This window comes from Eubalaena glacialis, chromosome 4 (assembly GCF_028564815.1).
Source record: "Eubalaena glacialis isolate mEubGla1 chromosome 4, mEubGla1.1.hap2.+ XY, whole genome shotgun sequence".
NCBI lineage: Eukaryota > Metazoa > Chordata > Mammalia > Artiodactyla > Balaenidae > Eubalaena > Eubalaena glacialis.
In genome coordinates, this window is record NC_083719.1 from 44,221,422 (window position 1) to 44,249,416 (window position 27,995).

Sequence of the window (27,995 nt, forward strand, 5' to 3'; positions counted from 1 at the left end):
ACAATTGCACAATTCTTTGACCTAATTGTACACACTTTAGTATTGTTTAAACAGTATTCTACATCCTTCAAGTAAATTCAGCAGTTGACCATGACAAGAGGAAAACTAAACACTGAAAAAGCTAGCATGAAAAAGTGGAGTACAACTAACAAAAGTAAAGTATTGCTATAATCACAGCACCAGTTTCACTTCTAAATGAATCCGCTGTCCTCTTCAAACCCCCTGTACATAAAAGACACATCAGCCAACACTGCAACTGCTCACCATGGATTTTTGGTTTGTTCATACAAAAATAATATGGCAAAGGAAAAAGAAAAAAGAATTTATCACAGTTTGTTATAAGAATTGTGCTTAACACTTGATAATAAAGGCATTATTGTTTCTTCGTATGACTGCAAGTCAGTTATTTTCATGCTCTCAAACGCAATTCTTCTAATAAACAGTAACAAATTCTCTGTTAAGATGCTTAAACGGAGAGGAAAAAACCCAGTAAATCCAGATTTAAAAGGAAATTCAATAAATAGCTATTTTACATGAATAAAGTCATAGTGGTACAATTTACGAATGTCACATCAAGCATGCACAAAAATGGTATTATACATGGAGGAAGCAGTCAGAAAATATTGAATTAGATCTAAAAAGAGATGAAGACTTTACATATATATACAAAAATCTTGCAAATTATTGCCTCATTTTAACAAGGAATTAAAAGTAAACGTTACCAGCTAGTTAGCACTCTCTAAGAGGCTAAAATCAGATTGGCGTTTAAAAATCTATTAAACTAGCTGGAAATTATTTTTCTCTCATATCATTTCTGGATTTTGGTCAAAAATCTTTATTTAAATAACTAAAGTGTCCATTCAACTTGCTGATAATCAAAACTTTAGATAAGAAACACTGTTTCCATCTTATATCAAGATCCCAGCAATGCATAGATAAACTGAATATATTACTGCATCAGCTACTGAGAATGGGCATGTTCATTTAAGTGCAACTGGTATTAGCATTCAGTCATCTTTGTGTAAATTATTTTATACAGACCAGCCACTGTAAACCCAGAGTAAAAATTAAAGTTATAACAATGGAAGATTATGGCCAGTATCTTGCTAAATTATAGGTGTATTCATTTTTAACAAAAGAAATTAGGTTCAAAGTTTAGCACAACACCACAGCAATAAGAAGCTGACAACTTGGAAAAAAATATCTGAAAGCAACATAGAACCCAGGCTACCCATTATTTACTGTGTGCATACAGGAATGCTAGACTTTAGATGTATAAATTAGAGACTGACTTTAAGTTATTAATTTAACTACTTTTCGTCCACTGTGCTAAACTAACTTTTATAGTAAATGTGCTAATGCGTAAACACTTCAAAGCAATCTTCATTAAAATGCTGCAAAGAAAAGAATACACATCATCCAAAACTAAGGATGTCATTGCAGTTCACAGTTTGTAGAATAAATACCCTCCCTTTCCATCACTACTAAGGTAACTACATTCTATCTATTCATCAGCACAACCTTGAAGCGACTTATACTTACAAATATCAGCAATGTAGCCAAACATTTAAGTTTCTGCAAAGCAAGACAACTAGTAGAAATTGAAACATTTAATTAAGACAGTGCAAAAAAAAAAAAAAAAGTAAAATTCTGTTTTAACTGAACTATAAAAGCAAAGCTTATCACATCCTAATACTGCATTACATATTGTTTGAATTCACCTTATAACTTAAAGATGCATGTCTATACAGCAAAAATGGCCTAAGTTTATGACAATGGCTTCTCATTCACAATGTTTGGAATAAAAATAAAACTGAGTTTGAGATGCAACTGAACGTCAATCACTTTTTAAAACTTAAAGTGGTAACGTACCATTCTATTTCAGATAGGAACTCACATTTTTCTTGCCAGTAACTGTTCAAGCTAAACAGAAAAGTTTAAATATACTTCAAGGTTCTACTGCATTTTATGTCTAAAATCTAGAAATCCCTCCTAAATATTAACACTTTGAACTGCACCGCTATAAAACAACTTAAGAGGTGTCCCAAAATGTAAACCAATGAGTGGCAACATCCTAGGCTTTGTAGACTGTGCCCCGCAAGTCAACTGCCTCAGGATAAACTAAATTATCAATGACTGGTATGATTTTTATGATTACAATCTTGATAATGGTGGACAAAACCCCATCTAAATACCACACCTTCAAATGCCAAATTTTTAGCCAATAAATGAAGTTACACAGAAATCTTCCGGCAGTAAAATGACCAATTCTGTGTAAGGTAGCCCTGGTCTAGAATTCTGAAACAGGATCCAAGCAAGCGTCTTCATAATTTGCACGCAGTTCCTCGTGCTGGCTTCCATAAAGATGGACTTGCTGTTTTGTAAACTGAAGTGCTCTAGTTGAACAACATGAGAGAAGTTTCCATTTTTAAAAAAATCCTTGCATGTTTGTGCAGTTTAAAGAAACCTACCCCTGCTTTTATTTAATTAAGAAAATAAAACCAAAAAATGCTACATTGAGCAGGGATCGGGATCGGTACCTGTAAACATTGTTATTCCACTGCATCCATTACGGCAAAAGGAATTTACATGAATAGAAGCCACTCCATTCAGTTCAGAACATCTGTGCTGGTTTTGAGCTGGTGGCCTCTGTCTACAGGTTTTAAAATTGGGAGTGAGGGCAGTGGGGAACAGAAAAGAATAGAAAAAGAAGGGAGTGGGGAAGAGGTATCGGGGATGAGGAAGAGATAAGCAGAGCTTAAAGCTGCACCACAGAGTTCAATCTTAGTTCCCAACTCTGCTGATCATAGTTCATTTCCACATTTATGGATTGAAAATGAAAATACTCTTGATAAATCAAGATATAGTTCTATACATACTGACATCACTGATGTCATAGTGAAAAAAGTTCAAACTTCCAGTGAAAGACTAAGCAAACCTGATACTTTCCTGGTACTGGTACTGCACACCCACTGTTTCTGGGCCCCTCACTCATGTCACTCAGAATGAAGGGCAGCGTGCTGATGCAGAGCGTGGGCACTGATGAAACCATTGGTCTCGTTGGCAGACAGACTGCCAAAGTCAGCCACAGACACGGCCATTTTGGCACTGGTGATATGATGTGTGTGATTTTCAAAGTCCACACCCAAATTATTTGCAGAAACCTCATTCATAAAGGATTCAGGAACAGCAATGCCCATTTTCAATCTCTTTGCTGGTCTTTCTGACTCTTCACTGCACATGTTCATGGGGTTTAGCTCTGAGTGATAAAATCCAGTCTCAAATAAGTTAAAACAATCACTTTCCCCGTTGCTGGGCAGGGTGAGTAACTCCTCCGTTCCAACAGGCACATGATTGACTTGTCCACGGGGCGTGCTGCCCAGTGGAGGAAAGCTATCATCCAAACAAGTCACATCCGCTGGATCGCAGACGGTCGCTACACTGCTGGTCAAAGCTAAAAAAGAGATGGAAAATGGTTTAAGTAAGCGGTCTGACATCACGCCACAAAGATGATATAAGGTTGCCCCAAGCTATGGTAAAAAATGCAAAAAGATGTTCATATTACCTGTCAAGTCACTGGCAGTGAAAGAGCTGAGAATGTTCAGCTGTTGATCAGGAACAGGCTCAGGTCGGTTAGATGTTAAGGCTGAAGAATTTATTGTCCCACCTAGAGCTTCTGTTTCATCCACCAAACGATCCATATAGTCCCTAAAAAACACACCCCAATAATTTTATGACTGCATATCACAGTTAAAAACAAAAATCCCGGAAGTCAATCCCACAGTACTTACGTAACTCCAGGGTGATGGTTATATCGTTTCTTTCCAAATCTTGTCTGTTGAGCAAAGTAATCATAACGTTCAGATTTCTTCCACATATAGTAGAATGCTACACATTCAGCAACTGTTCTAGTTCTCACCTAACAAAAAAAGTTGCATTTTTAAAAATCAACATATTCTATGCATTTTTTAATAACTATTTTTTTTACAACCCATAGGTCTTATTTTCTATCTTCCCAATTATGAAATTCTGAACATTTTATTAGTGAACTGTCTTTACATTTACACTATTTAATAATGAGGCTGCCTTCAAAAGCCCAAGGCTTTTTATTTAAATCAGAATGTAATAATAATAATAAATGCGTATCCAGAAATTATCTTACACCTTTACTGAAAATCTTAAAACACTGACAATCCTTTACTTTTCTTCACTGAACTTTCACTGTGATTCTGACTGTAGCAGGGGTCCTTCTTAACCCTGAGGGATCCATGAATGAGCTTCATTGGGATCTATTAATTCCCAAAATTTCATGCAGGTACACTTTTCTGGGGAGAAGGGTGCAGCTTCATCAGATTCTCAAAGGGTTCCATGGCCCAAAAGAGATTAAGAACCGTTTGCAAAGGGATCAGTACTCTACCGCATCTGGAATTTAAGATGATTGCCAGATAAAGGCAGAATTTTTTCCTTTAACACGCATTTGGCTCTTAGCGCCAACAGAGTTTGGTAAGAACAACAACAACAATAAAATTTGAGCCTCATTCAACTTGGTTCCACATGCAGACTAGGGCTCTTCTAACTATACATAGCTAAAGGTATGAGTTCAGATGTACGCAAAATTCTGTATCTTTACCCAATAAATACTTTCTCCCCTGCTTAATCAGTACCCAATAAGGAAGTTTCAGAATCTCTATCCTGATTAGTGAGCATGTTGTGATATAAGATCATAATACAGGAACAAGCTTTTTAAACCAAGAAATAAGGTATACCTTTCAATAAACACATTAGCCATAAGTCTTCAAAAAGAATACAGGCTTCTTGGGAACAGAGACCTTTCCTGTCTTATTCACTGATGTATCTCTAGAGCTTAAAATAATATCTGGTAAATGATAGAGCTTATTTGTGAAATAAATGGATATATTTCATAAGTCATTGCAAAACTGAGGTTTTATTTTGACTTAAAAGGGCAACTGTTTTACCTTTCAATAAATTAAACACTTAATCTCATCTCTGAGAAAACAATAGGTTTTCATACACACAAAAAAAGCACTTAAGTATTCAACATCATACTGGAAGATCTAGCTAAATGCAATAAGAAAAGAAATAAAAGGTATACAGATTGAGAAGGAAGAAAGAAAACTGTCTGTTCGCAGATGACATGATTGTCTATATAGAAAATCCTAAAGAAGCAATTAAAAAACCCTCCTGGAACTAATAAATGACTATAGCAAGGTTGCAGGACACAAGGTTAATATGCAAAAGTCAATTGCTTTCCTATATACCAGCAATGAGCAATTGATATTTGAAATTAAAAACACAATACCATCTACATTAGCGCCCCCAAAATGAAATACTTAGGTATATACCTAATAAAATACATGCAAGATCTATATGAGAAAATCTACAAAATTCTGATTAAAGTAATCAAAGAAGATTTAAATAAATTGAGAGATAGTCCATGTTCACAGATAGGAAGACTGATTATTGTTAAGGTGTCAGTTCTTCCCAACTTGATTTATAGATTCAGTGCAATCCCAATTAAAATTCCAGCAAGTTAATTTGTAAATACTGACAAATTAATTCTAAAGTTTATATGCAAAGGCAAAAGACCCAGAATAGCCAACACAATATTGAAGGAGAAGAACAAAGTCGGAGGATAGATACTACCCAACTTCAAGACTTACTATTAAGCTATTGTAATCAAGATAGTGTGGTACTGGTGAAAAAATAAACAAATACGTTAATGGAACACAATAGAGAGCCCAGAAACAGACTCACAGAAATATAGTCAACTACTCTTTGACAAAGGAGCAAAGGCAATTCAATGAAGGAAGGATCATCTTTTCAACAAACAGTGCTAGAACAAGTGGACATCTATATCCACCTTTCACAAAAACTCAAAACGGATTATAAGACCTAAAAGTACACTACAAAACTATAAAAGCTCCTAGAAGATAACACAGGAGAAAACCTAGATGACACTGGGGATAGTGATGACTTTTTAGGAACAACAATACAAGCACAATCTATGAAAGAAAAATTGATAAATTGGACTAATTAAAATTAAAAACTTCTACTCTGCAAAAGACACTGTTAAGAGAATGAAAAGACAAGCCGAAGACTGGGAGAAAATATTCAAAAATCACACGTATTTTTTTGGACTGTTATCCAAAATATATAAAGAACTCTTGCAATTCAACAATAAGAAAACAAACCACCCAATTAAAAAATGTGCTAAAGACCCTAACAGACACCTCACCAAAGAAGATATATAGATGGCGAATAAGCATATGAAAAAATGACCCACATATGTCATCAGGGAAATGCAAATTAAAACAAGATACCACTACACATTTTAGAATAGCCAAAATCCAAAACAATGACACCACCAGATACTGGCAAGGATGTGCAGCAACAGGAACTCTCTCATTCATTGCTGGTAGGAATGCAAAGTGGCACAGCCACTTTGGAAGACAGTTTGGCGGTTTCTTACAAAACTATCCATACTTGCTTAAAGGAAAAAAAAAAAAAAAAAACCATTGTAAAGCAATTATACGCCAATAAAGATGTTAAGAAAAAACCAAAAAAACATATCATCCAACAATCACACTTACTGGTATTTACCCAAAGGAGTTGAAAACTTATGTCCAAAAAAACCCCTGCACACTGATGCTTACAGCTGCTTTACTCGTCACTGCCAAAACTTGAAAGCAACCAAGATGTCCTCCAAATGGTGAATGGATAAACAAATTGGTAAATCCATACAATGGAATATTATTCAGTGATAAAAAGAAATGAGCCACACTAAGACTCCATGCTCCCAATGCAGGGGGCCCAGGTTCGGTCCCTGGTCAGGGAACTAGATCCCACCTGCTGCAACTAGAAGTTCACATGCAGCAACTAAAGATATCGCGTGCCGCAACTAAGACCAATATAGCCAAATAAATAAATAAATTTTTAAAAAAAAAAAAAGAGAGAGAGAGAAATGAGCCACAAAAAAACACGGAGGAACCTTAAATGCATATTACTAAGTCAAGAAGCCAATCTCCAAAGGCTACATACTGTATGATTCCAATTATATGACAAGGGATTTTTTGATCAGTGAAACTATTCTGTATGATACTACAATGGTGGATAGGTGTCGTTACAACAACACAAAGAGTGAACCTACTGTAAACTATGAACACTGGGGAATAAAAACATGGCAAAGTAGATTTACCAGTTGTAACAAATGCACCACTCTGGTGGAGGGGCTGGTGGGGGGAAGCCGTGTGTGGGTGGGAGCAGGAAGTACATGGGAACTCTCCATACTTTCTCCTCAATTCTGCTGTGAACCTAAAACTGCTCTAAAAATAAAGTCTATTTTTAAGAAGTGTGTGTATATTCTAACAGTTTGGGATAATTAAATCTCATTAAAATATGCTTTGCTTATTCTTTTTGTCCTAAGGAACATAGGATTCTAAAATATTTAGGTGGATAGGTCAATATTCTATGCCTATTGCTTTTTTTTTATTTTAAATTTATTTATTATATTTATTTGTTTTTGGCTGCATTGGGTCTTCGTTGCTGCACGCAGGCTTTCTCTAGTTGCGGTGAGCGGGGGCTACTCTTCCTTGCGGTGCGCAGACTTCTCATTGCGGTGGCTTCTCTTGTTGTGGAGCATGGGCTCTAGGTGCGCAAGCTTCAGCAGTTGTGGCACATGGGCTCAGCAGTTGTGGTGCGCGGGCTCTAGAGCGCAGGCTTAGTAGTTGTGGCACACAGGCTTAGTTGCTCCGCGGCATGTGGGATCTTCCCGGACCAGGGCTCGAACCCGTGTCCCCTGCATTGGCAGGCGGATTCTTAACCACTGCACCACCAGGGAACCCCCACCTAGTGCTTTTTAAACTAGATTTTATATTTCAGAGCAGTTTTGGGTTTACAGAAAAATTGATCAGAAAGTAACAGAAATGTTAATAGCAGGGGAGCATTAACAAGTTATAGCTTTTTTTCCCCTACCCAAGAGGCTCATACATTAGTTGCTTATATTCATTGTATTTACTAAGCAATTTCTCTATACTAATTTGCCTAACTTACCTTATTCTTCTGTATAAGATGAAAATCTTTTCCAAAAAGCATGAGTGCATGTTCAAAGCTCCGGCATTCTTCTTCTGTCCATGCAGTCATTCCTTCTAAAGAAATTTTAAAACAAAATAAATTGGCCTCAAAACTCTTATATATATAAATGACTGATTTACTTTCAGTATGTTTTCCTAATAGAAAGGCTATAAACTTCTACACACACACACACACACACACACACACACACACACACACACACAGACAAGTTCTTTATGTGGAGGTTTTAGTTAGTAATCTTAACTAAAAAAATCTAGAATACCAAAATATAAACAACTGGTTTTTTTCCTCTGCATGATGAGACGAGAATTTTATATTTTTTACTATAATTCATGCACATTGTTTTTCTGATTTTTTTAAACAATGAGCATTTTTTTTTAATTAGGGGAAAAAAAGGTTATTTTCTTTATAGAAAAAAAAGCCTTACTTTGGTCTTATGTCAAAACCATAAGCTCTTTAGAGACCATAAATAATCAACACATATTTATTTAGAGTCAGTTTGCAGAGTGCTATACTGTAGGAATATAAAGGGAATAAAAAACAGCCCATGATCTCAAAAGACTAAATCCCATTCAACATCCTGGCAGATGTCAATGTTGATGAATCAAATCTACTTGGGGCAGAGGAGACTTGAAGTGCCTCACTCACAATGGGGATCAGGTCCCCAAAGCCATTAAGAGTAGCCCACCACAAACGTGAAAACTTTGTTCAGAGTTTTGAGAGCATAAAGTAATTTTTTCAAAGAAGCAGCTTTTACAAGGAAACATTTCAACAGACTATCTCACCTACAAGTTTAAATGTATTGTTTCCAGCTTTTATATTTTTCTAAGTCATTTATATAATATTAGTAAGCATTATTTCACTCTACATATACTTAATGAAAGCTATGGTGCATGCAACTGATTTATATAATGACAAAAATACTGAAATTAAAGTTAACCATTTTCCTTGACACACACAAACCAAAACCTAGGCACTGCAAAAATGTTATCACATGATTATTAAACATACACTTCTTGCAATAAATTGAATGGAATATATTACACATGTTTCTTTTTTTTAATCTTTAATCTCCTTTTCATTTCCTGTCTGGTTTAAGAAAAAGAAAAAACAACTTTTTTCCCCCAATGAAATCATAAAATCATTCTTATTAATTACTTTGGATATATTGTCATCTCTGGGGTCTGCTTTGTTCTGGAGGTGACAGGGGGGTAACTAATTTGTATTTGAACAATCTCTGGTACGTCTAAAAATAGAGGGCAAGAAAAGGAAAAAATTATTTGCTATGAAGATGAAAATAGATCTTATACAAAAGTGTTATAGGATTGCTCCGTCCTTTATACTTTGCTTATTCTGATCCCCAAATGACCATCCCCTATCATTTCCCTCTCTTGATCCCAAGTGTTTCTTACCTTGAGAGGCCTTTCCGTTGCAGCAGTACCTTTCAATTGCTTCCTTTATATTATGGTTACACTTGAGAAGTTCATATAATGCCTAAGGGCAAGGGAAAAAAAACTATTCAATAAAACATACCAAAAGTTCATACTTAAAAAAAAACAAACAAACCCCAAAACAAACAAACAAACAAAAACAGGTGTATTGTAAGAGTCCTGACAAATACTAGCTGAAGTGCTCTCTAATTTCAGGACATTTGAAGCGTATGTTTGCCCAGGCATTTAATCTACATAACTATCCTGTAGATTGACTCTGGTACCCAAAGAGTTTGTTCATTCTGATTCTACCTCTCAGAAGTCATCTACCAGTATCATCCCTCACTTTTTTTTTTATTGCCAGGCCTTCTGAGCTGGGAGAATATCCCTATTTTAGATGATTATTTCTAGTCGGGAAAAGTCAGAATTATGGTCTTCTCTCTTGATAGCACCTTCTGCCTGCCTTTTAGAGTTTTAATAAAAGAGAATAGCAGCAGGCCTGGAATAGAAGGATGGATATTTTAGTGACTGGAGTTTATAGTTATTTCCATCTACTATGGAAGATATCATTTTTTAAAAATCAGAATTTCTTCCCATTAAATCTGTTTGGAATTATGAATATACTAAATAGCAGCAGACAGAACTCAATTGAAAGTTAAATAATAATCCACCTTCCCAAGTAAGTTTCAAGAAAGGCAAGGATATTAGTAAATCTATTAATACATCAATAGGTTAATAATCAATACATTAATAATCAATCATTAAAAACAATCTCAACAGCTGCTAAAAAAGCTTCAGATAAATCAGTACCCATTTCTATTTTTAAAAAGACAAAACCTGTAACGGTTTTAAGTAGATGGATACTACCTTACTATAAGAAAGACAGCCTGTATCAAACCAAGGCTGGTATTATTCTTTTTTTAAAATTTTTGGCCACACCCCGTGGCATGTGGGATCTTAGTTCCCTCACCAGGATTGAACCCGTGCCCCCTGCATTGGCAGGCAGAGTCTTAACCGCTGGACTGCCAGGGAAGTCCCAAGGCTGGTATTATTCTTAATGTAAAAACCTTACATGTATTATCTTCCATCAAAAGCACGCCTCAAACCACTGTAACTACTAAAAGTCTCTGAGAGTTATAGCTAATGCGGTAAGACATATTACAGGAATAAGAGATATAACAACGGTAAGGAAGGAACAAACGTATAATTCACTTTAAAACTAGAAAACCTAAGAGAAACAACTGAAAAATCATTATACTAAATTAAATAGTTTCAGTAGCTTGAGAAAAAAATTTTTTAATTTATATTTCTCTAAATCAACAATATACAATACAATAGCGATCCCATTTACAATAGTGCTAAATACTGTATTTAAAAATAATGAGGAATTAATTAGATGCATGTGATTTAAACAAGCAAAAACATTTGAGTGATTAAAAAAAAAGTCAAATACATAGAGAATCAGAACATGTTCTTGAAGTAGAAGGTTTTATGTTTTAAAGGTACTAATTCTTCCAAAATTAATTTATAGTTTTAATGGAATATCAGTAGAAAAAGCCAATGAGATTTCTTTTTGGCAGCTGACAAAACTCCTTTGAAGTTCAGCTAGTTTGACTTCTCTACGTTATTCGGAAATTCAAGTTTGAGTCCACCTATCTCTGGGCGCTCATTAGTTAGGATTAGCTAGGCTGGAGATAGAGTGAAAAGGTATATGAGGGGGCAAACAACGTCAGAGAGAAAAAACCCTAATAGGCAATACTTCCACCCTTATCCCACACACCATCAGGAGTGTACTCCATCTACAAGCACACAGTATTTAACAAATGCTCCTGAAGCAAATTTATACACTCTTAATAGACATAAACTTTAATCACATCCTGAATAAAGTTCAAGAATAATCCAAAAAATAACTTTAACATAAAATCTAAAAGTCCGACCACAGAGAATGTTTAAATATACAATGGAACATACAGACATCAAGAATGAAGTATTAAAGAAATCTCAATGGCAAAGAAAATAAGACTAAGTGATTAAAAGGATATAAAATGGTAGGTAAAGTAAAATATATGTGTGTGTATACAGAAAAAAAAGCCCAGAAGAAGACATGAAACAATAGAACTGTTATAATTAGGTCTTGGGATTTTTTTTAAACCAGTATTTTCCAAGTTTTAAAAATCAGAAAGAGATAGCCAGTTCATATGTAAGAAATATTTGAATCAAATATAAGAAAATCAAGAAGATACTATATTAGTTAGCTGTTGTTTCAACAAAAGTGATGTATACCTGTTCATTGTCCCTTGTGTGTGTTCCTGCAGAAATCCTATCCATTATTTTTTCGTTTCCAGTTCTTAATGAGGTCTCAACAAGGTACTCCTTAACTTTGCTCTCCAAAACCACACCAGGACGCCAAAGTAATTGGTCTTCATTTTCATACACTGACAAAGAAAATCCCATCAACACATTAAAAGTAGTGAACACACTTAAAGATGTATACAAAACTGTTTTTCCTCTTCCTATACAAGTAACTAACTTTGAGGACACCAGTAATCTGATTGTCTGGCAAGCTGAGTCTTTCATTAGTAAAGGTTTAAAACAATTTTTTTTTTTTTTTAACTTTATTAAGGTCCAAGTATTCCAGTCACTAGAGCAAGTAGCTTTTTTGGTGATTGGATTTACTAACAAGTTAGAAGGCTTTCTATGCCTAGTAGTCTAATATAAAACCTTGTAGTGGTGTCTTAAATTCTTCTAATGAGGGGGTAAAAATAACCTGTGTAAATTCTTTAATAACCTTATTGCAATTTTCTCTTAAACTCCCTAAATGGCTCTATGAAAATGTCTAGAGGTTAAAAATTGCAAACAAATTAAAACAAACAAAAATAAATAACAATCAAAATATCTGCCAATACTGAAATACCTAGGAAAGATATATTTTTCCTTTACTGATTTGTTCCCAAAAGGTAAATTTTTATTTTAAAAAGGAAGCAAAAAAACTAAAATAAAATAAAAAGGAAGCAGACTAATTAAAAATGGAAAAAAATGATAAACAGTAAGATAAGTAAACTTTCCACCTCTTAGAGAAGCTGATATTTAATAAGCGAAATGACACTAAAACAAACTATATTTTATTAACGCAAACACTGTTGCCATACTGAAGGTTTCTACTTCACACAATAAAGTCATACAGATAGCCCAAGTATTTAACCCATTGCTTCAACTACAATCCATCCTTCAATTGTAAAATAACTACTAAATATAGCGAATAAAAGTAATTTACTGAGAGCTCACTATGCAGCAGAGACCGTGGTAAGTGCTTTATATTCGCAACTGTATAAGGCAGGCATTTCTATTCCCAATGAGCAGGAAAGTTAAAAATAAAGTGTGCCTGTGAAGCAATAAGACTGACTTTTGAGGTAAGTTTCTGGAACCAGTTTCATAAAGAAACTTTGGTCAAAACTGAAATAGGTAATATAGTGTGAGTTTATTCCCTCAAAAAATAGAGAAGGTATACGTTCCTTTCTGAAGGTGTAGAACTGAGAGAATACTACCTCCGCTATGTTTCATCTAAGGGCCAGCAGCTGCTGAGCATGTACTTTGCCCATGGCCAAATCGACGTGTTTCCCAAATTCAGCTAGGAAGGTGTACCTGGATTTTTACTTCCCACCACCTCACCCCTCCATATTTTCAGAACCAGCTATAGTTGGAATCTACCAAAAATGTGAGGAAAACTGATTACACTTAAGTAGGGGTATATAACAAAAGCAACAGAATCTTTACATTCTACCACCTTATCTTTCAGGGCTGGGGCAAGAGAATTTCTTCTAGCTTCTTTTTTCCTTAAGCGTTTCTTCCCAAGAGAATTATATTTCTAACGTTCTCATTATCTCAGGTGATAGGATGCTACCAACTTCCACTGGAGTGGGATGTAGGCCAAAGAGTTGCACTTGAAGAGCAGCTCCACCATTTTAACAAGTGCTTAGCGTACTGAGTAAGAAGCACCGTAAGGGGCCAGGGCTGGGGGGAGGGGGAGGCAGTTCTCTGAGTCTCATGATACATTACTCCTAAGTCAGGCCTAATTCTTCCCTGACTCCAAATCTATCTTTATACTCACAGGATGAGCATACAATCAGATATTTAAATAAACATATTGAGCGGTAATTTGGCTTACCAAATATTACCAAAATTAAAAGCCTTCCTTACCTTTCTCATTACCAGCATACTCTCCAAGATAAGGTGGAATCTCTGCTTGATATTGTAAACCAATCATTATTTCCTACAGGAAAATTTAGAAGTAAAAACAACTTATTACAAAAATAAATACTGAAAAAAAATGTTCCAATTCATTAATCAGTTACTACAAATCTAAAGTTATCTCGCAAAATTATCATAAACTGTTTCAGAAGTGTTTTTAAAAGCTACTTTAATCCAAATGGTCTACTAAATTATGATGGTAACTTAACATACCTTCCTCAAGTCTTCAGGTGAGTTACCACTGTCTGTTTCAACATCTTCAACCTCTGATTCTTTATCTCCATCACACGTAGTATTTGCTTAAAAGAAGAAAGTTAAATTTTAAAAAAGGGTTTTGTTGCCTATTTTTGCAGCACTTGAAAGAGTGCTTGATATTTTATATTTTACTTATGATAAAAATTTGTTGAATAAATGAGATCAGCACAAATATACTAAACCTCTTGTACTATTCTCACATTTTGAAACTAGTCAAAACAAGACACTGAAAACACGAAGAAAGTGCATAGTATCCTTATAATTATCTGGTGTACAGTCATATAGTTTGGAGAGGCAAGAGGAAAACCACTATGGTCCCCTTAAAAAAAGAAGGTAAAGCACTGGATTACACTGATTACATTAATCCAGAGTGAGACACACAAAGAGCTGCACATTGAGTCCATAAAAATTATCTTTTTGCACACATATGGGTATGTGTATTGGAACTTGTTATCTGAACAGTTCTTCTACCATAAAAACACCTGAGAAATAAGCAAGATTGCATATAAGAAATTATTTCAGTTCAAAGACCTTTTAAATATTACTGATATACATTAAGGGATAACACCAAGAACTAAAAGAAAAAGATTAAATAAATCACCAAAAATAAAAAATACTTTTGGAGCAACTGATGGTAGTTTTCAAACTGACTGGTAGTTTACCAGGAGAGTAAGAGCCTTTTAACAGAAATCCAAAAAATGTCTATAAAATTTCATGGCTGAACTAAGATTGGCTGCCATAGCAACAGATGAGTCTTGGGAAAGAAAACAGCCCTGCAAAACCAAGCAAATGCTTTCGTTTTTAAAGAGCATATTAGTTTACATCTCCCCCAATAAAAAAAGGTTATGATCTTATTCAGATTATAATAGTATTTTACTTCAATTAAGTAAAACACTCAGATATTCTGACATAAACTACTGAATGTAACAAAATGTACTCAAGCTACAGTATCAGTGCTACTACTAATCAGTAATGATTGGATTTCTTACATCGTAAAGGTCTAGGGAAGAAATCGGAAGTTTCATGGGAAGTCACAGATGGTGTCAGATCATCTGCAGAAGACTGAGTTTCCTCATCATCACCTGACAATAGGTCTTTTGCTATTTCCTCCTATAAGAATAGGAATGCAACGCTAGGGTTAGAAATGATTACATCCCATCAATTTGGAAAAAAAAGGTCTTTATAACATTATTCATAAACATTATGGTATTATAATACAATTAAGAACTAACTGAAGTCTCAGTTTTGAGAAAAGTAAATTTGAAATTCTATAATTTACTTCACGTACATCATTAGTTAATAACATTTACTAGTTAATTATATATAATATTTAATGCTATACTATTATACATTTATGATACAACAAACAATTTGCTTAATTTGTGGGTATGTAGAGAACTTATCTGAAGCAGTAGACTTTTAGTGAATTTACAACAAAAATAATCTTACTTCTAAGTGGTTAAAAATTAAACTCACTTTCTGCCAACTTAAATAACTAAAAGAAAACAAAAAAGTCTCCAAACTCCACTCTTCCGATAATTTTTTAAAAGTCCAACTAATGTACCACCCCGACTAGTGATATAATTTTAAAAGAAACAGTTCAGAATTAATTTTTATGTAAGTATATAGTCATCCTTGTGCCTGGTACATAGTAGGCACTCAATATTTGCTGAATGACTATGGTCATTAAGGTTTTTGGTACATTAATATCACATTTAATTGAAAAGTGGAAACAACATAACTCATAGGAAGATGTGGAGTCCTCTCCTTGCCTGAGACCTGAAAGATGGGGAAAGTTTCCCAGGGATCTGTTAGCAGAGACCATGACTGAATTCTCCTTGGCAGGGACTAGGCCTCCCCTACAACCAGCCTATGTTAAAGACGTATCACTGAGGCCTTGGCTGCTATGGCCTCTGTCACTCCCAGAGCCCAAGAAAACAGAACTTCTCTCCAACCACTCCATGCCTAAGCCAGATTGGTTTGAAAACTTCTGGGGGATTCATTAATCAATGCATTCAAGTGTCCACAGGATCAAAAGAAGTTAGGGCAAAATCTAAGTTTAGATACAATATGTCTACACAGGAAAGATAAAAAGTTATGGAAGAATACTCAAATGTGCAAAGTATTATGAAGCTATTACTACTTTTAAAGTAGTGAGATCAAAGCCAAACAATATTCAAATCAGTCACCAAAATGATAAGAGCAATGCATCCATAAGAAATTTACAATACAGAATTATGAAATGCTTTAAATTAAATAAACTAATAAAAACAGTCAATGGTAACAGATCTGGAATTTTTTTTTCTACATGCTTGTACTTACTTTGTCTAGTGTCATATCTGGTAGTTCATCTGCAAGTTCACTTGGGGAGCTATTTGCACTGGAATTTGCAACTGCTGGAATTGTAGGTTCATAGCCATAGAATGCCAATAAATCTTCTAGAGGCATGTTTCCTTCCTATTCAAGCCAGAACACAAACATGAACTCAGCAGATGCCACAATGCTGAACCTCAGATAAACCCTGATGCCATTAATGTTCATAAAGCACATTATCAAAACAGCAGTACCAAATCAAAACCAAGTTTTAGTTTTGCTTTTTGCAACTGTATCCAGAAAACAGGATCAAACACCTAGAGCTATAATTAATATATGAACAAAAGTCTAACAATTAACATCTTAGTTTTCATTTTCCAGCATCATTTTACTTTTTAAAAACTTCCTCAAATATTTGCCTTAGTGCAGACTTTTTTTTCGCTTTTACATTACTATAAAGATTCGCCTTGAAAACATTTCCAATTTATCAATCAATAACTTCACATAATTTTTAGCTTGTTTCCTTGTAATTAACAGTTGACCACTTGGTTTATTCTTCATGTTATTTAGAAGATACCTAATGAGAAACCTTTGCTGAACATTTACTAACACTATTATGTTTATATATTAATGTTCAAGACACAGTTATCCTTTGATATTCCTACTACTGTATCTATATTCTCTACCAGTTGTTTTTTTCCCACAACTGTCTGATAAAGTTTGCATTACCACCATCTTACAGATGAGAAAATTGAGGCTTAGTTCTGGGTTCGAATCCCAGGCCCCCAAGTTCTCTTACTGGCAGTGCTGCTTTGATAAAATTACAGACTCTGGCTGCAGGGCTACCTGTGTTATGAATACTTATGCCATGCCACATAGTGGCACCCAGTCATTGTTTTTTCCCTCCACTAATCTGAAAATAAGTGCTATATTTCCTTTTTTAAAGTATTTTAATTCAACCACTAAAATGCATAGAACTATTTATAATTATCATTTAAATAACTTCAAAACCATATATTCATGAACTAGTTAATTTCTTAAATATTTTAAAGACGTTTACGTCCATCTATTAAGAGATTCACTTTTAAAACTAGCTTACGGTTTAATTTTCCCTTTAAAAAAAATATCTAAGTCATGAAGCACACAGCATGAAAACATGAAAGCAGAGTATGCAAAACATGCCTACAGTTGATCACAAAGTGAGCTGAGGAGAGCCAGTGATGTCTCCCAGAGAGCCAGCTGGCTGCCCACCAGGGCCCACAGGGGACACAGGTTCTGGGGGTCCCTAAGAATTGGCCTTCACCTTTGCAGTATAGAACTTACATTTTTCGCTATGCCTGAATGAAACAGATTCATGTTATGAGCTTAGAATAAGGTATATGACAGAATGCTGATTTGTGAATTTGCAGTAGCAGACATGCACCTTTCCAATGACCACGCCACTCATGAAATCTTTTCAGCTTGGAACTGCAATCAGTAAAAAGCTGCTTTGGGAGCATGGACAAATTCAGCACAAATTAAGTTGGATGGTCAGGATGGACAGAAATTCACCCATGCCACGGGAAAACCTCATGAAGTGTTCTCCTCCCAAATGAAAGAACCCCTCGAAGGTGCCAGAGCCACATTGAGAGTTTCTCCAGTCCTGCTCCTTGCAGAGTCCATGCAGCCCATTCCCTTTGGTTCACACTAGTTGTAAGAGGAGACTGGTTACAGCCTTTGCCAACCACCTGTTAGCAATATTTCTCCAAAACTTTACAGTTTCAGATTCCCTCCATGAACTGGGAGATGGCAACTTTCACTCATCAGGCACTGACAGTCCACCTTCCCATCAATACAGCATTTACTGAGCTCTAGGTACCACGTGGAGGACTACTAGCTATGGGTAAAGAAATAAAATTTCCCCCCAAAAAAAAGAAATCCCTGCTCTCAAGGAATTCAGTCTTGGTGGAAGGAACTGATAAGTTAACAACTGTAAAACACTGTGATAGCTGCTTTAATTAGTTCTGGAATTGGTGCTAAGAAATGGTAGGTACAGAGAAGGGAAGACCTACGCTCCAGGAATAATAGTATATGGTAGGGAAGTATCACACAGAGGACAAAGACTGAGCTAAGTCTTGAAAGATGAAGAGGCTTTTAACAGATGAGGGTTGTGTGCTAGGGACTTGTGGTTCATCGTCAGACACACTGACTGAGCAGTGACTGTGCCAGGAGCCCACTGTGCCAGGTGCTGGTATGAAACACAGGTCTTGCCCTTCTACAACTTACAGACTAGGGGGATACCAACAATACTCAAATATGGAACTGCCAATTAAGATGAGTGCAAAAGAAATCAATAGGGTCCTGAGATACAGAATTATGTGGAGGGCCTACTGTCATAGGGTTACAGAGGAAGACAGTGAATGACTTCAGCTGAGGCCCGAAGTCTGAGAAGTGACCAATCCTGTGAGGGGCATTCCAGGCAAAGGAAACAACACACTTGAGGCCTGAATATGGTTTTCCACTAAGCCAATGGCCAGAGCACAGAGAGTAGAATGAAGAATGGCTCAAGAGGAGACTAGAAAGACAAGCAGAGGCAGATCACAAAAGGCCTCATGGGAAAGAAACTTGGACTTTATACTCCCAGGGCAATGGAAAGCCATTGGAGAATTATAAAACTGGAGTGACATGACTTTCTTTCTTCTTAAATCCTGGACAGCTGTATGAAGAAAAGTTTGGGGAGGTGAAGAGAGAAGAGAAAAGCAGGGAGACCACTTAGGAATTGCATGCTGGGTTAGGGTAGTGATACAGACACGGAGAGAAGTGAACAGATGAGATGTATTCTGAGGTGGAATCAAATGGGCTACCGGAGTAAAAGGGAGAAAGAAGGACAACTCCCCAGATTTCTATCTGAGCAACTGCCTATCGTGGTAACTTTTACTGAGATAGAAAAGACTAAAGGAAGGAAAGGTTTATGAAGGAAAAAAATTAAGAGCTCTGCAGAGAGGGCTTCCCTGGTGGCGCAGTGGTTAAGAATCCGCCTGCCAATGCAGGGGACACGGGTTCGAGCCCTGGTCCGGGAAGTTCCCACAGGCCGCAGAGCAACTAAGCCCGTGCGCCACAACTACTGAGCCTGCGCTCTAGAGCCCGCGAGCCACAACTACTGAAGCCCGCGTGCCTAGAGCCCGTGCTCCACAACAAAAGAAGCCACTGCAATGAGAAGCCCACACACAGCAACGAAGAGTAGCCCCTGCTTGCCACAACTAGAGAAAGCCCGTGTGCAGCAACAAAGATCCAACTCAGCCAAAAATAAATAAATAAATTTATTAAAAAAAGAAAACCAAAACCCAAAATGTTTGAGTTAAGTTTGAGAGGACTATGAAACATCCAAGTGGAAAAGTCAAGTTGGCTAAGAGCCTGGAGCTCAGAGGATCAGGCTGGGCTAAAGATATAAATCTGGCATTCATTAGCATCTAGATGATATTTAAAGCCACAGGAGTAGATGAGCTCACTCAGGGAGAGAGTAAAGAGAAGGGGATCTATGCTTTATTAGAAGAATTTTCAGATATATTACCCTATAGGCAATGGGACACGTCTGGAAAATTTTAGATATGATTTGCATTTTGAAAAAAACATCCTAGGGGGAGTAGAAGAATAAGAGCCTGAACTAAGAAGGGAATTAAAGAATCTGTTTCTTGACTTACGTGATAGAGGGAAGTAGGTAACACAGGAGTCTAAGTGGATTGCCCATTTCTGGCCTGAGAAGGTTAAATAGCTACAGCATCATTATAAGACCAAAACAAAAGACAAATAAACTTAAGGGTGGAGGGTGGGACGGTAGATGATTTAAGGTGAAAGTTGAAGCACTGGGCTTGAATGAGTTATCCAGAAAAGGAATACAGAGTGAGAAGACAAAAGCTAGAACCCTGGGGAATACCATCAATTAAAATGAGGGTAAAGAAAGAAAAGTCCATAAATACTACAGAGGGAAACACCAGAGGGTAGAAGTAGAACTAGGAGAAAATGCAGGATTATGTAAGTTAAGAAAGAAGCAAGGGTGGAGTAACCACGGATGGTCACTTGGGTCAAATATCAAAGAAAGATCAAGCAAGATAAAGCAGACACGAATTCTTTGTATCTGTCAATCAAGAATTATTGGTGACCTTACAACCTGTTGGGAGAAGCAAAGCTGAGGACTGAATGGGAGGGAAGAAAGTACATACACTATAAAAAGAAAATGTTGAAGGGCAACACAGGGTCAAAAGAGAATTTCCAAATGTGGGAAATATATGAGTAGGAGGCCATACTGAAAAAAAAAAATAAGTAGAAGAATAAACTGAGGGCTAAAGGGGTGGAATCTAGGGACTAGCCTGGGATGTGGAAGATACTTTTGGGACCGGAGAGAAGGAAGGAAGAATGAGCATAACAGTTAAGTTTGCATGTGGGGGGCAAACAGGAGGTTCTGGGTAGTCATTCATGAAAATCCTACTTTATCTACAAACACACAAGCATGATCATCTGTTGAGGGAGAAGGTGACCATCTTAGTGGAAACCTCCTTAATATAGTCAAAGGATGACACTGTAATGACCCCTAGAAGGCGCTGGTGCTAAAACACAGAAATTATCTGTACTAAAACTTTAAAGCAAAACTGGAAAAGATTAATCCAGTCTCTGAAGCACTTTACAAATGAGCTTTCTGTTAGAGCCTATTAATAAAGCACTTAGTCCTTTGAAGCATAGAAGAAATGTTTTCAAAATTGAATTAGCAAATCTCAAAGTCTCTGAGGATCTGTGGTGGCTAGATCAGCTTAGAAGTTTGATCTAGCACCTTATCCCAGGGATGAGGATTTTTCTCTTCTACAATATTTCTCAGGCATTTTGTTGAACCTATTTAAATTTCAAGGGACACATCTGAGTCCAGTCACACTTATAAATGAACTGTTTTTTAAGTCAAAGGATTTGTAACAGGAAGAGCACAAGATTTAGAGGCAGAGGACTCACTAATTGCTAACTACTACTGTGGGCAAATCACCTAACCCCTCTCACCTCTACTTCCTCATCTGTAAATAGAAAAACACATTATTTCATTAATCCTATCATACATAATCTCACATATCAGAAATCAGGATGCATCTCATTACCACTGTACAGATTTCTCATAGTAATGTCCCTCCCTGCTCCCATCTATGCTATTTCTAAATCTATGGTACATCTTACAATCAACAAGGCCTCTGAGCCAAGGAAATAATGCTAATACTTGTCTGACACACCTGATGGTGTTGCTGAATGGGTCAAATGACACTGTCTAAGTGAGGTACAAATTAATTTTCACATAACACCAGTCTGGTATCTTATAATACAGGATGCAAAACAGCATACATATAACTTTTTTAAATGCTTTAAAAATAAATCAATAAGGACCTAGACCAAAGTCTCATTTCACAATGCATATCAGAGGAGAAATCTATATATTAATAAAGGAAGAAATGTAAATTACTTTTTTAAAAGTTATAGGTCTAAATCTAGGATTATTGAATTAAAACCTCTCAGGAAACAGTAACATGAATAAATTAAAATATAGAACGATATAACATAAACCTTATTTTAGTATGGTTAATAACTAAAATCTTGTCACATAATCTATTCTCTATACTTACCAAAGTGCTACTGTAAGAAAACTGATTTTGTACCGCTCTTATTTTCCACAACATATAATGTACTAAAAATTTGTAAGCACCAAAATAAAGACCATATGTATAGACTACAAACTATCAAATTTATTTACTAGGAGCATAACAACTTGTAGTTTTTTAAAACATTAACACCAAGGCTCTAAGACTGTTACCATGTACCAACACCTAAATCACTGTGCCAATAATATAAGATTAATAGAATACATTATTTTAAATTGTATAGAAATAATTTCAAACTTCTTCTAAAAATAAAATGATCCTTACTCTTTATATTTGTGTCTCTATCTACTGTTTCTTTTCTTTGTTTTCATGTTTCATTAAACATCAGTAAAGAACAGAGACCACATCTACACAGTTATGCTTTGCTGCAGGTAAGAATCACAGTTGAGATGAAGCGAGCAGTCAGCCACTCTCAGAGACAGCTCCTCTTGTCCCTTTGCTCAGTGAGAGAAGGATTAGCCTTCTGAGCAAGGACACAGCTCTTAGGTCTTCACTAGAATTTGTTTAAAAATCACCTGGATTTTTCTGTCTCAATTTCCAAGAATGCGACAAAATGCCAAGAAGCAAAACTGCCTAAGTACAGAGAAGTTGAAACATTTAAAGGCCTGTAATTTTTCAGAATCTACAAATTCAGTGATAGGTATCATTACAAAGGTTTAATTACTGGAGTTTACTAAACAAAATGAAAATCATAGGAACAGAAACTAGGTATTTCTGTGAATAGCTAAGTGAGTAACTCTTTGCTGTTGATTATTTCTCTATATCTTCCCTAATTTTCTTTTAAAACTCACCACACAGATTAAAGCAGCTATTACTATAATCTCTGGAAGAATAAAACCTACAAATCTGAAAAACAAAATTTTACCAGCCCATAAAAATCTCTACCAGATTACCCATACTCAAGTAGTAACTACGTTAACACATTAAATGAAATTTTAAATTCTTACTAGTTTACTGACAAAACATCTATTTGTGTTGTTAAAGCACAGTCTAGCACATTTATATTATTTTCTTATGTCATGCTGTAAATAGACTGCTGTCTCCCTATCTTTAACAGCAAACACATAATTAAGGAAGGTGCATTATGAGACCACCTGGGACTTTTGACCAAGCCCACAGCAGTGTCCTGACATAAAAAACTACAGGAGAGAAGTATGTATTCTAAGAAGCCTTCCATGAACTTCCACATGAGGCTAAACACATTTTATTAGACAAATCCTTCCTCCCATAGCTCTCACTGCTTTCTGCTTTCACAGTTCTTAGCAGAGGACATCAAAAAAATCTTTGTTCTCATTCGTCACCCCACACTAGACCGTAAGCTCCTAGAGATCAGAAACATTGTCAAATTGCTCATTTTTGCAATCCCAGGACCCACCACAGTCCTTGGCTTAGTGATAATGCTAGCTGGATTATAATTCTCAATTATTCTAGGCTACCTACTCATAAGAGGTAGAAACGAATTCCCTGAATAAAGTCAAGGCAGAGCTTGAGACTCTTGGGTATCTTTTCTCATCAACAGGCAACAACTTACCATCACCCCTGAAAGAAGTGACAGGTAAGACTTTTCTTCTTGATTATTTCCTAACAATTTTATCTCTATATTCCCAAATCTGTTTGGCTTTTACAGGAGATATATGTATTTTTTTTTTAATGATTAAATCTAACCACAACCATGTTGGATTAATCTGCCAAAGGAATAAACGTGTTTAGAAGATTTCAGGTCTACAGGAGCAAGCCTGGGGTCTAGGCCCTGAAGACTCTGCTTCCGTTTCCCTGTGTGTTAAGATGAAAGAAGAAATGCAATAATAGCACAGCCCTGCCTCACAAAGATAGCAGAAGAGATTACATAAGAATGTGCTTTGTCTTCTTTAAGAAAAAGAAGTATGAAAACTCAGTATTATTCCTGAAAACTTCTGTTACTCTGGGCTGATTAGAAATTTACAAATAAGGTTAATTTACAGATAAGTATAATCTTTTCAAGGAACCCCTCTCTCTGTAGTTCCTGGTATAAATATATGTTTAAAATCTAGTTCATGTGAATTTATACTGATTTGGGGTTTTAAAAGTTATAAACTACATTTACCTTCCCAACTTTATAAAAGATGACTGGGTGGGGAGGAAACAGGATATTACTAATTCACATTTAAAAACAGAGTAAAACCTTTTCTCTCTCAATTTTCTTATAGTAATCTATCAGAGTTTAAGTTTCTGGAAGGAAAGACTTCTCCCTGTATCTACTGCAGTGCTTAGTTAAACTCAAGTTTGCCCTTCAGTAAAATAGTGTGATATAATGCAAACAGGCTGGGCTAGGATTCAGAACTAAGTTTCCTACAGTTCTCTATATCTCAATATTCTCATCTGTAAATGTACCTAGTTCATTGTCCTGGTATAAACTTAAAAACAGGTTAACAAAAATAAAATAATTTTTAAAAATTATACGAAAATGTACTTATTAGGCTAGCCTTCAAAATAATAAGAAAATCAGTAACTTTCTGTACAAGTTAGGTCAAAAGGAAATACGCTGATACTATTTTTTTAATTGAAGTACAGTTGATTTACAATGTGTGAGTTTCAGGTGTACAGCCAAGTGATTCGGCTATTTATATATGTGTGTGTGTGTATACATATTCTTACAAATATGTGTATATATATATATTCTTTTTCAGATTCTTTTCCATTATACACTATTACAAGATACAGTTTCCTGTGCTATAGAGTAGGTCCTTCTGATACTATTTTTATTTCAGGTAGGTTATAAATAATTTATAATAGAATGTCAAAATCTTTACTATAAGTTTGTATCAAAATACTAAAGTAAAATCCTTTACCTTTTCTAAGTCTTCAATTTCAGAACTGAAGTTTTTACCCTCATCCATCATTTCCTCTTCTTCAAGAGTTCTTTCATCATCATAGTCATGGACCAACATCTCAGCAGTGGGGTCAAAATCATGATCCTCAGAAGACAAAGACCCAACTGGAAGAAAACAAACTGAATCACTTTACAGGTTCACAAGGCTATTTACAAAAGAAAATAATTTGTGTTCTACTGCCAGTTCCTTAATACACTTGTCTAAAAGCAGTAGAAAAATGTGAGAAGGATTATGAAAGGAAGACTTCACAACAGTCTTATACAGTGAGGCTAAAAACTTCAGTAGAAGGGAATATTAACTTTACTCAAATTCTAACCCTCAAATAAAGGTTCAAATCACAACAGAAATGTGGTTTTTAGAACAAATACAAGTTTCTGTGAAGCAGCTATACAGCAATTCAGTCTTCAAAAGCACTACCTCACTTTTCACGTCTATAACAGTATTTCAAGCTCCCCAGCATTAAACCATAAGAGCATGCTTTTCTTTGGACTACTAATAAAGTTCTTAAGGTTATGTGAAGGGAATACAGAAAATCATATCTAAGAGTTTTGGAAGATGTATCCCATTGCAAGTTGTTTTGGTAAGTTCCAACTTGTTTATAAGATGGTAATGCTTGGGAATTCCCTGGTGGTCCAGTGGTTAGGACTCTGCACTTCCACTAAGGGAGGATGGGTTCGATCCCTGGTTGGTAACTAAGATCCTGCAAGCCAGGTGGTGTGGCCAAAAAAAAAAAAAAAAACAAAGATGGTAATGCTTTTTAATGGCAAATCTGAAGTCAACAGGATACCCTGAAAACCAAGTGGAGAAATGAATACTATTCATAATCCCGAGAAAATGAAGTCAAATTTATGAAAAACAGGATTTTCTCCATTTGTTTTACTCTACTATGTAATTTAATTAGATCACTCTCAGAGCAGGCAAGGAAAGAAGTATTAGAATCTTGGAGTGGAGAAAGGGAGAAATGGAAGGAAGCATATTCAACACAAAAAGTTTGATGTGTTTTTAGTCAAGCTATTTAATATTTTAAAATTTCAAACATTTAAGGACATTAAGATCATTACCAAAACACTGAACTAGACCAAAGATTTTTCACTATGGAGAAAACCACAGACAATTCAATGTTTTTGATTCTGAGTTCAGAGAACTCTAATCATTAGCCCTAAAAATAATAAAATTCCTATGGGACTCTATTCTTTAGGAGGTTTACATTATAATGTTATTTTTTGAATGCTGAAAGATATTAACCTGCTCATTTTAAAAGCCTGTTGAAGTATAGGTAGTTTAAGTTAATTTTAGAGAAAGATGAATATTTGTTAAATAGCTGAAAAGCAGAACATCAACCATTACAAATTTTCTTTTTTTGAGAAATTCCTGGATACTTCTGGGGTATGCCAAAGAAGTAGATGGTAACTTTTCTAGCTCCTTGAAGGCAGAGCGCTACCCTCTTTCTAATCCACATATCACCTGGCACACTTTAAGGCTTCCCCTGAAAAGGAAAGTGTTCATTCAATAACGGCCAGAAATGGAAGGGCTTGAGGGTCTACTCTTGGCTTTGTCCCTGGCTTTCTGGGATCTGAGGCAAGTCATTTAAACCGTCGGGGCCTGGGTCCAGTTTTTCATTTATAAAATTCATAGGGTTGGCTTAATGACCTCTAGTCTCTTCTGGTTCTAAAATGCTCTTAAAAATTGGCTAATTGATTATAAACAAGTTATAAGTTTGTTTAAACACCAAAATCACACTTTTTGCTTTTTATTTAGATTGCAACTTCTTAAAAGCAGACAGTGATGCAAAATGGAAAAATTCCATTATCATCCAGATGTTTGGCATCATGTACATAAATATTCTTTCCCTGAAATCAGCTATAACAAAGAAATGTTTGTCTCAAAATTAGAGAAACTTTAAACAATTTTTAAATGTAAAGACATAGCTATTTTCAAAATAGCCACAAATTTCTTCTACTTGGTGTTAATTATTTTATAATACCTTAAACGATAATCAAGTGAGACATTAAAGGTTGACTAAAGACACGAAGTAATACGCAAGGAAATGGACTCTAAGGCAACATATGGTAACAGAAGACTTGGGAGCCCATCCAGACTCTGCTATTAACTAGGTAACTCTTGGTAGAGTTATTTAGAAGTCTCCTCAAGTGTAAAATAAGGGAGTTGAACTAGTTCAGAGGCACTTTTCCTGGAGACTATGAGAGGGAAAAGAGGCAGCCAAAAGGGGGCTGGAAAGAGAATAAGAAACTGAAACAAAGCTGTCCTTAACATTTTAGCACATGAGGAAAGGTTTCTGCCATAGATGGGTTTCAGGGGTTCCACAAACCCCAAGTTATATGCAATTATCCATTATGTGCAGAGTTCTGGAGACAGAGTCCCTTGCTTTCATCAGATCCTGACAGGGGTTTCTAACGCCAAAATGGTTAAGAAACACTGCCCTAGATGATCTAATGTTGTCTCACCTCAAAAACTCTGTATTACCACTTTTCTGTGCCAAACTCAGAAAGTATGTGTTTCTTTTGATTAGGACAGCTTTACGTAACTCTCAATTTTGAATATAATACAATCCACAGACACTTCTCAATTATGAAAAATGTATGAGACAAAATAAGGGGAGATGGAGAGTCAGGATTAATGATCAATATAAGCACCCCCAAAGTTCTGACAAATTAAAGAGACGATTTCTCAAAAAAATTAAAATCTAAACTAAACTGCTAAAGTTAGTGGAAAGTTTGGGAAAGATTTGGGATTAACCGTTTCAGGCTTGGAGAATAAAACATGATATGTGAGAATTAAAGATCTATTACTTAAAAAGAACGTTTGTCAATTAGCAGCTCTGTAACAAAAGTATTTTTTCAACATGCCAGATAAAAGAGAGAAAAGAGTATAACTGTTCCTTCCTCCAACAGCTTAATTACCAAAATGAACACTGAAACCTCTTAAAAACAAATGATGAAAAACTCGCAAGACAAATTTTTGTTGGAAAAATTGAGCAATAGATCTTTGGGTCCCCATCACCCTTTGGGACCCACTGAAAAGTAAGAAAACAGGACAAACCTGGGCTCGAACTTCCAAAAGAAGCCTAGGAGAGAGAA

General features: G+C 35.7%; 1 protein-coding gene across 1 annotated transcript; it reads right to left on the bottom strand.

Annotated features, from left to right (window-relative positions):
- Positions 1–1,883: 1,883 nt before the first annotated feature.
- Positions 1,884–27,985, bottom strand: MIER3 (MIER family member 3). The gene is made up of 12 exons (XM_061187809.1): positions 27,958–27,985; positions 24,856–25,001; positions 16,368–16,502; positions 15,035–15,155; positions 14,004–14,089; positions 13,740–13,812; positions 11,826–11,977; positions 9,525–9,606; positions 8,071–8,165; positions 3,792–3,919; positions 3,566–3,708; positions 1,884–3,454 (listed from the first exon to the last, which is right to left on the bottom strand). Exons 2-12 carry the CDS (start codon positions 24,952–24,954, stop codon positions 2,997–2,999), a joined length of 1,572 nt encoding a protein of 523 aa, XP_061043792.1. The 5' UTR covers positions 24,955–25,001; positions 27,958–27,985; the 3' UTR covers positions 1,884–2,996.
- Between the last annotated feature and the right edge of the window lie 10 nt (positions 27,986–27,995).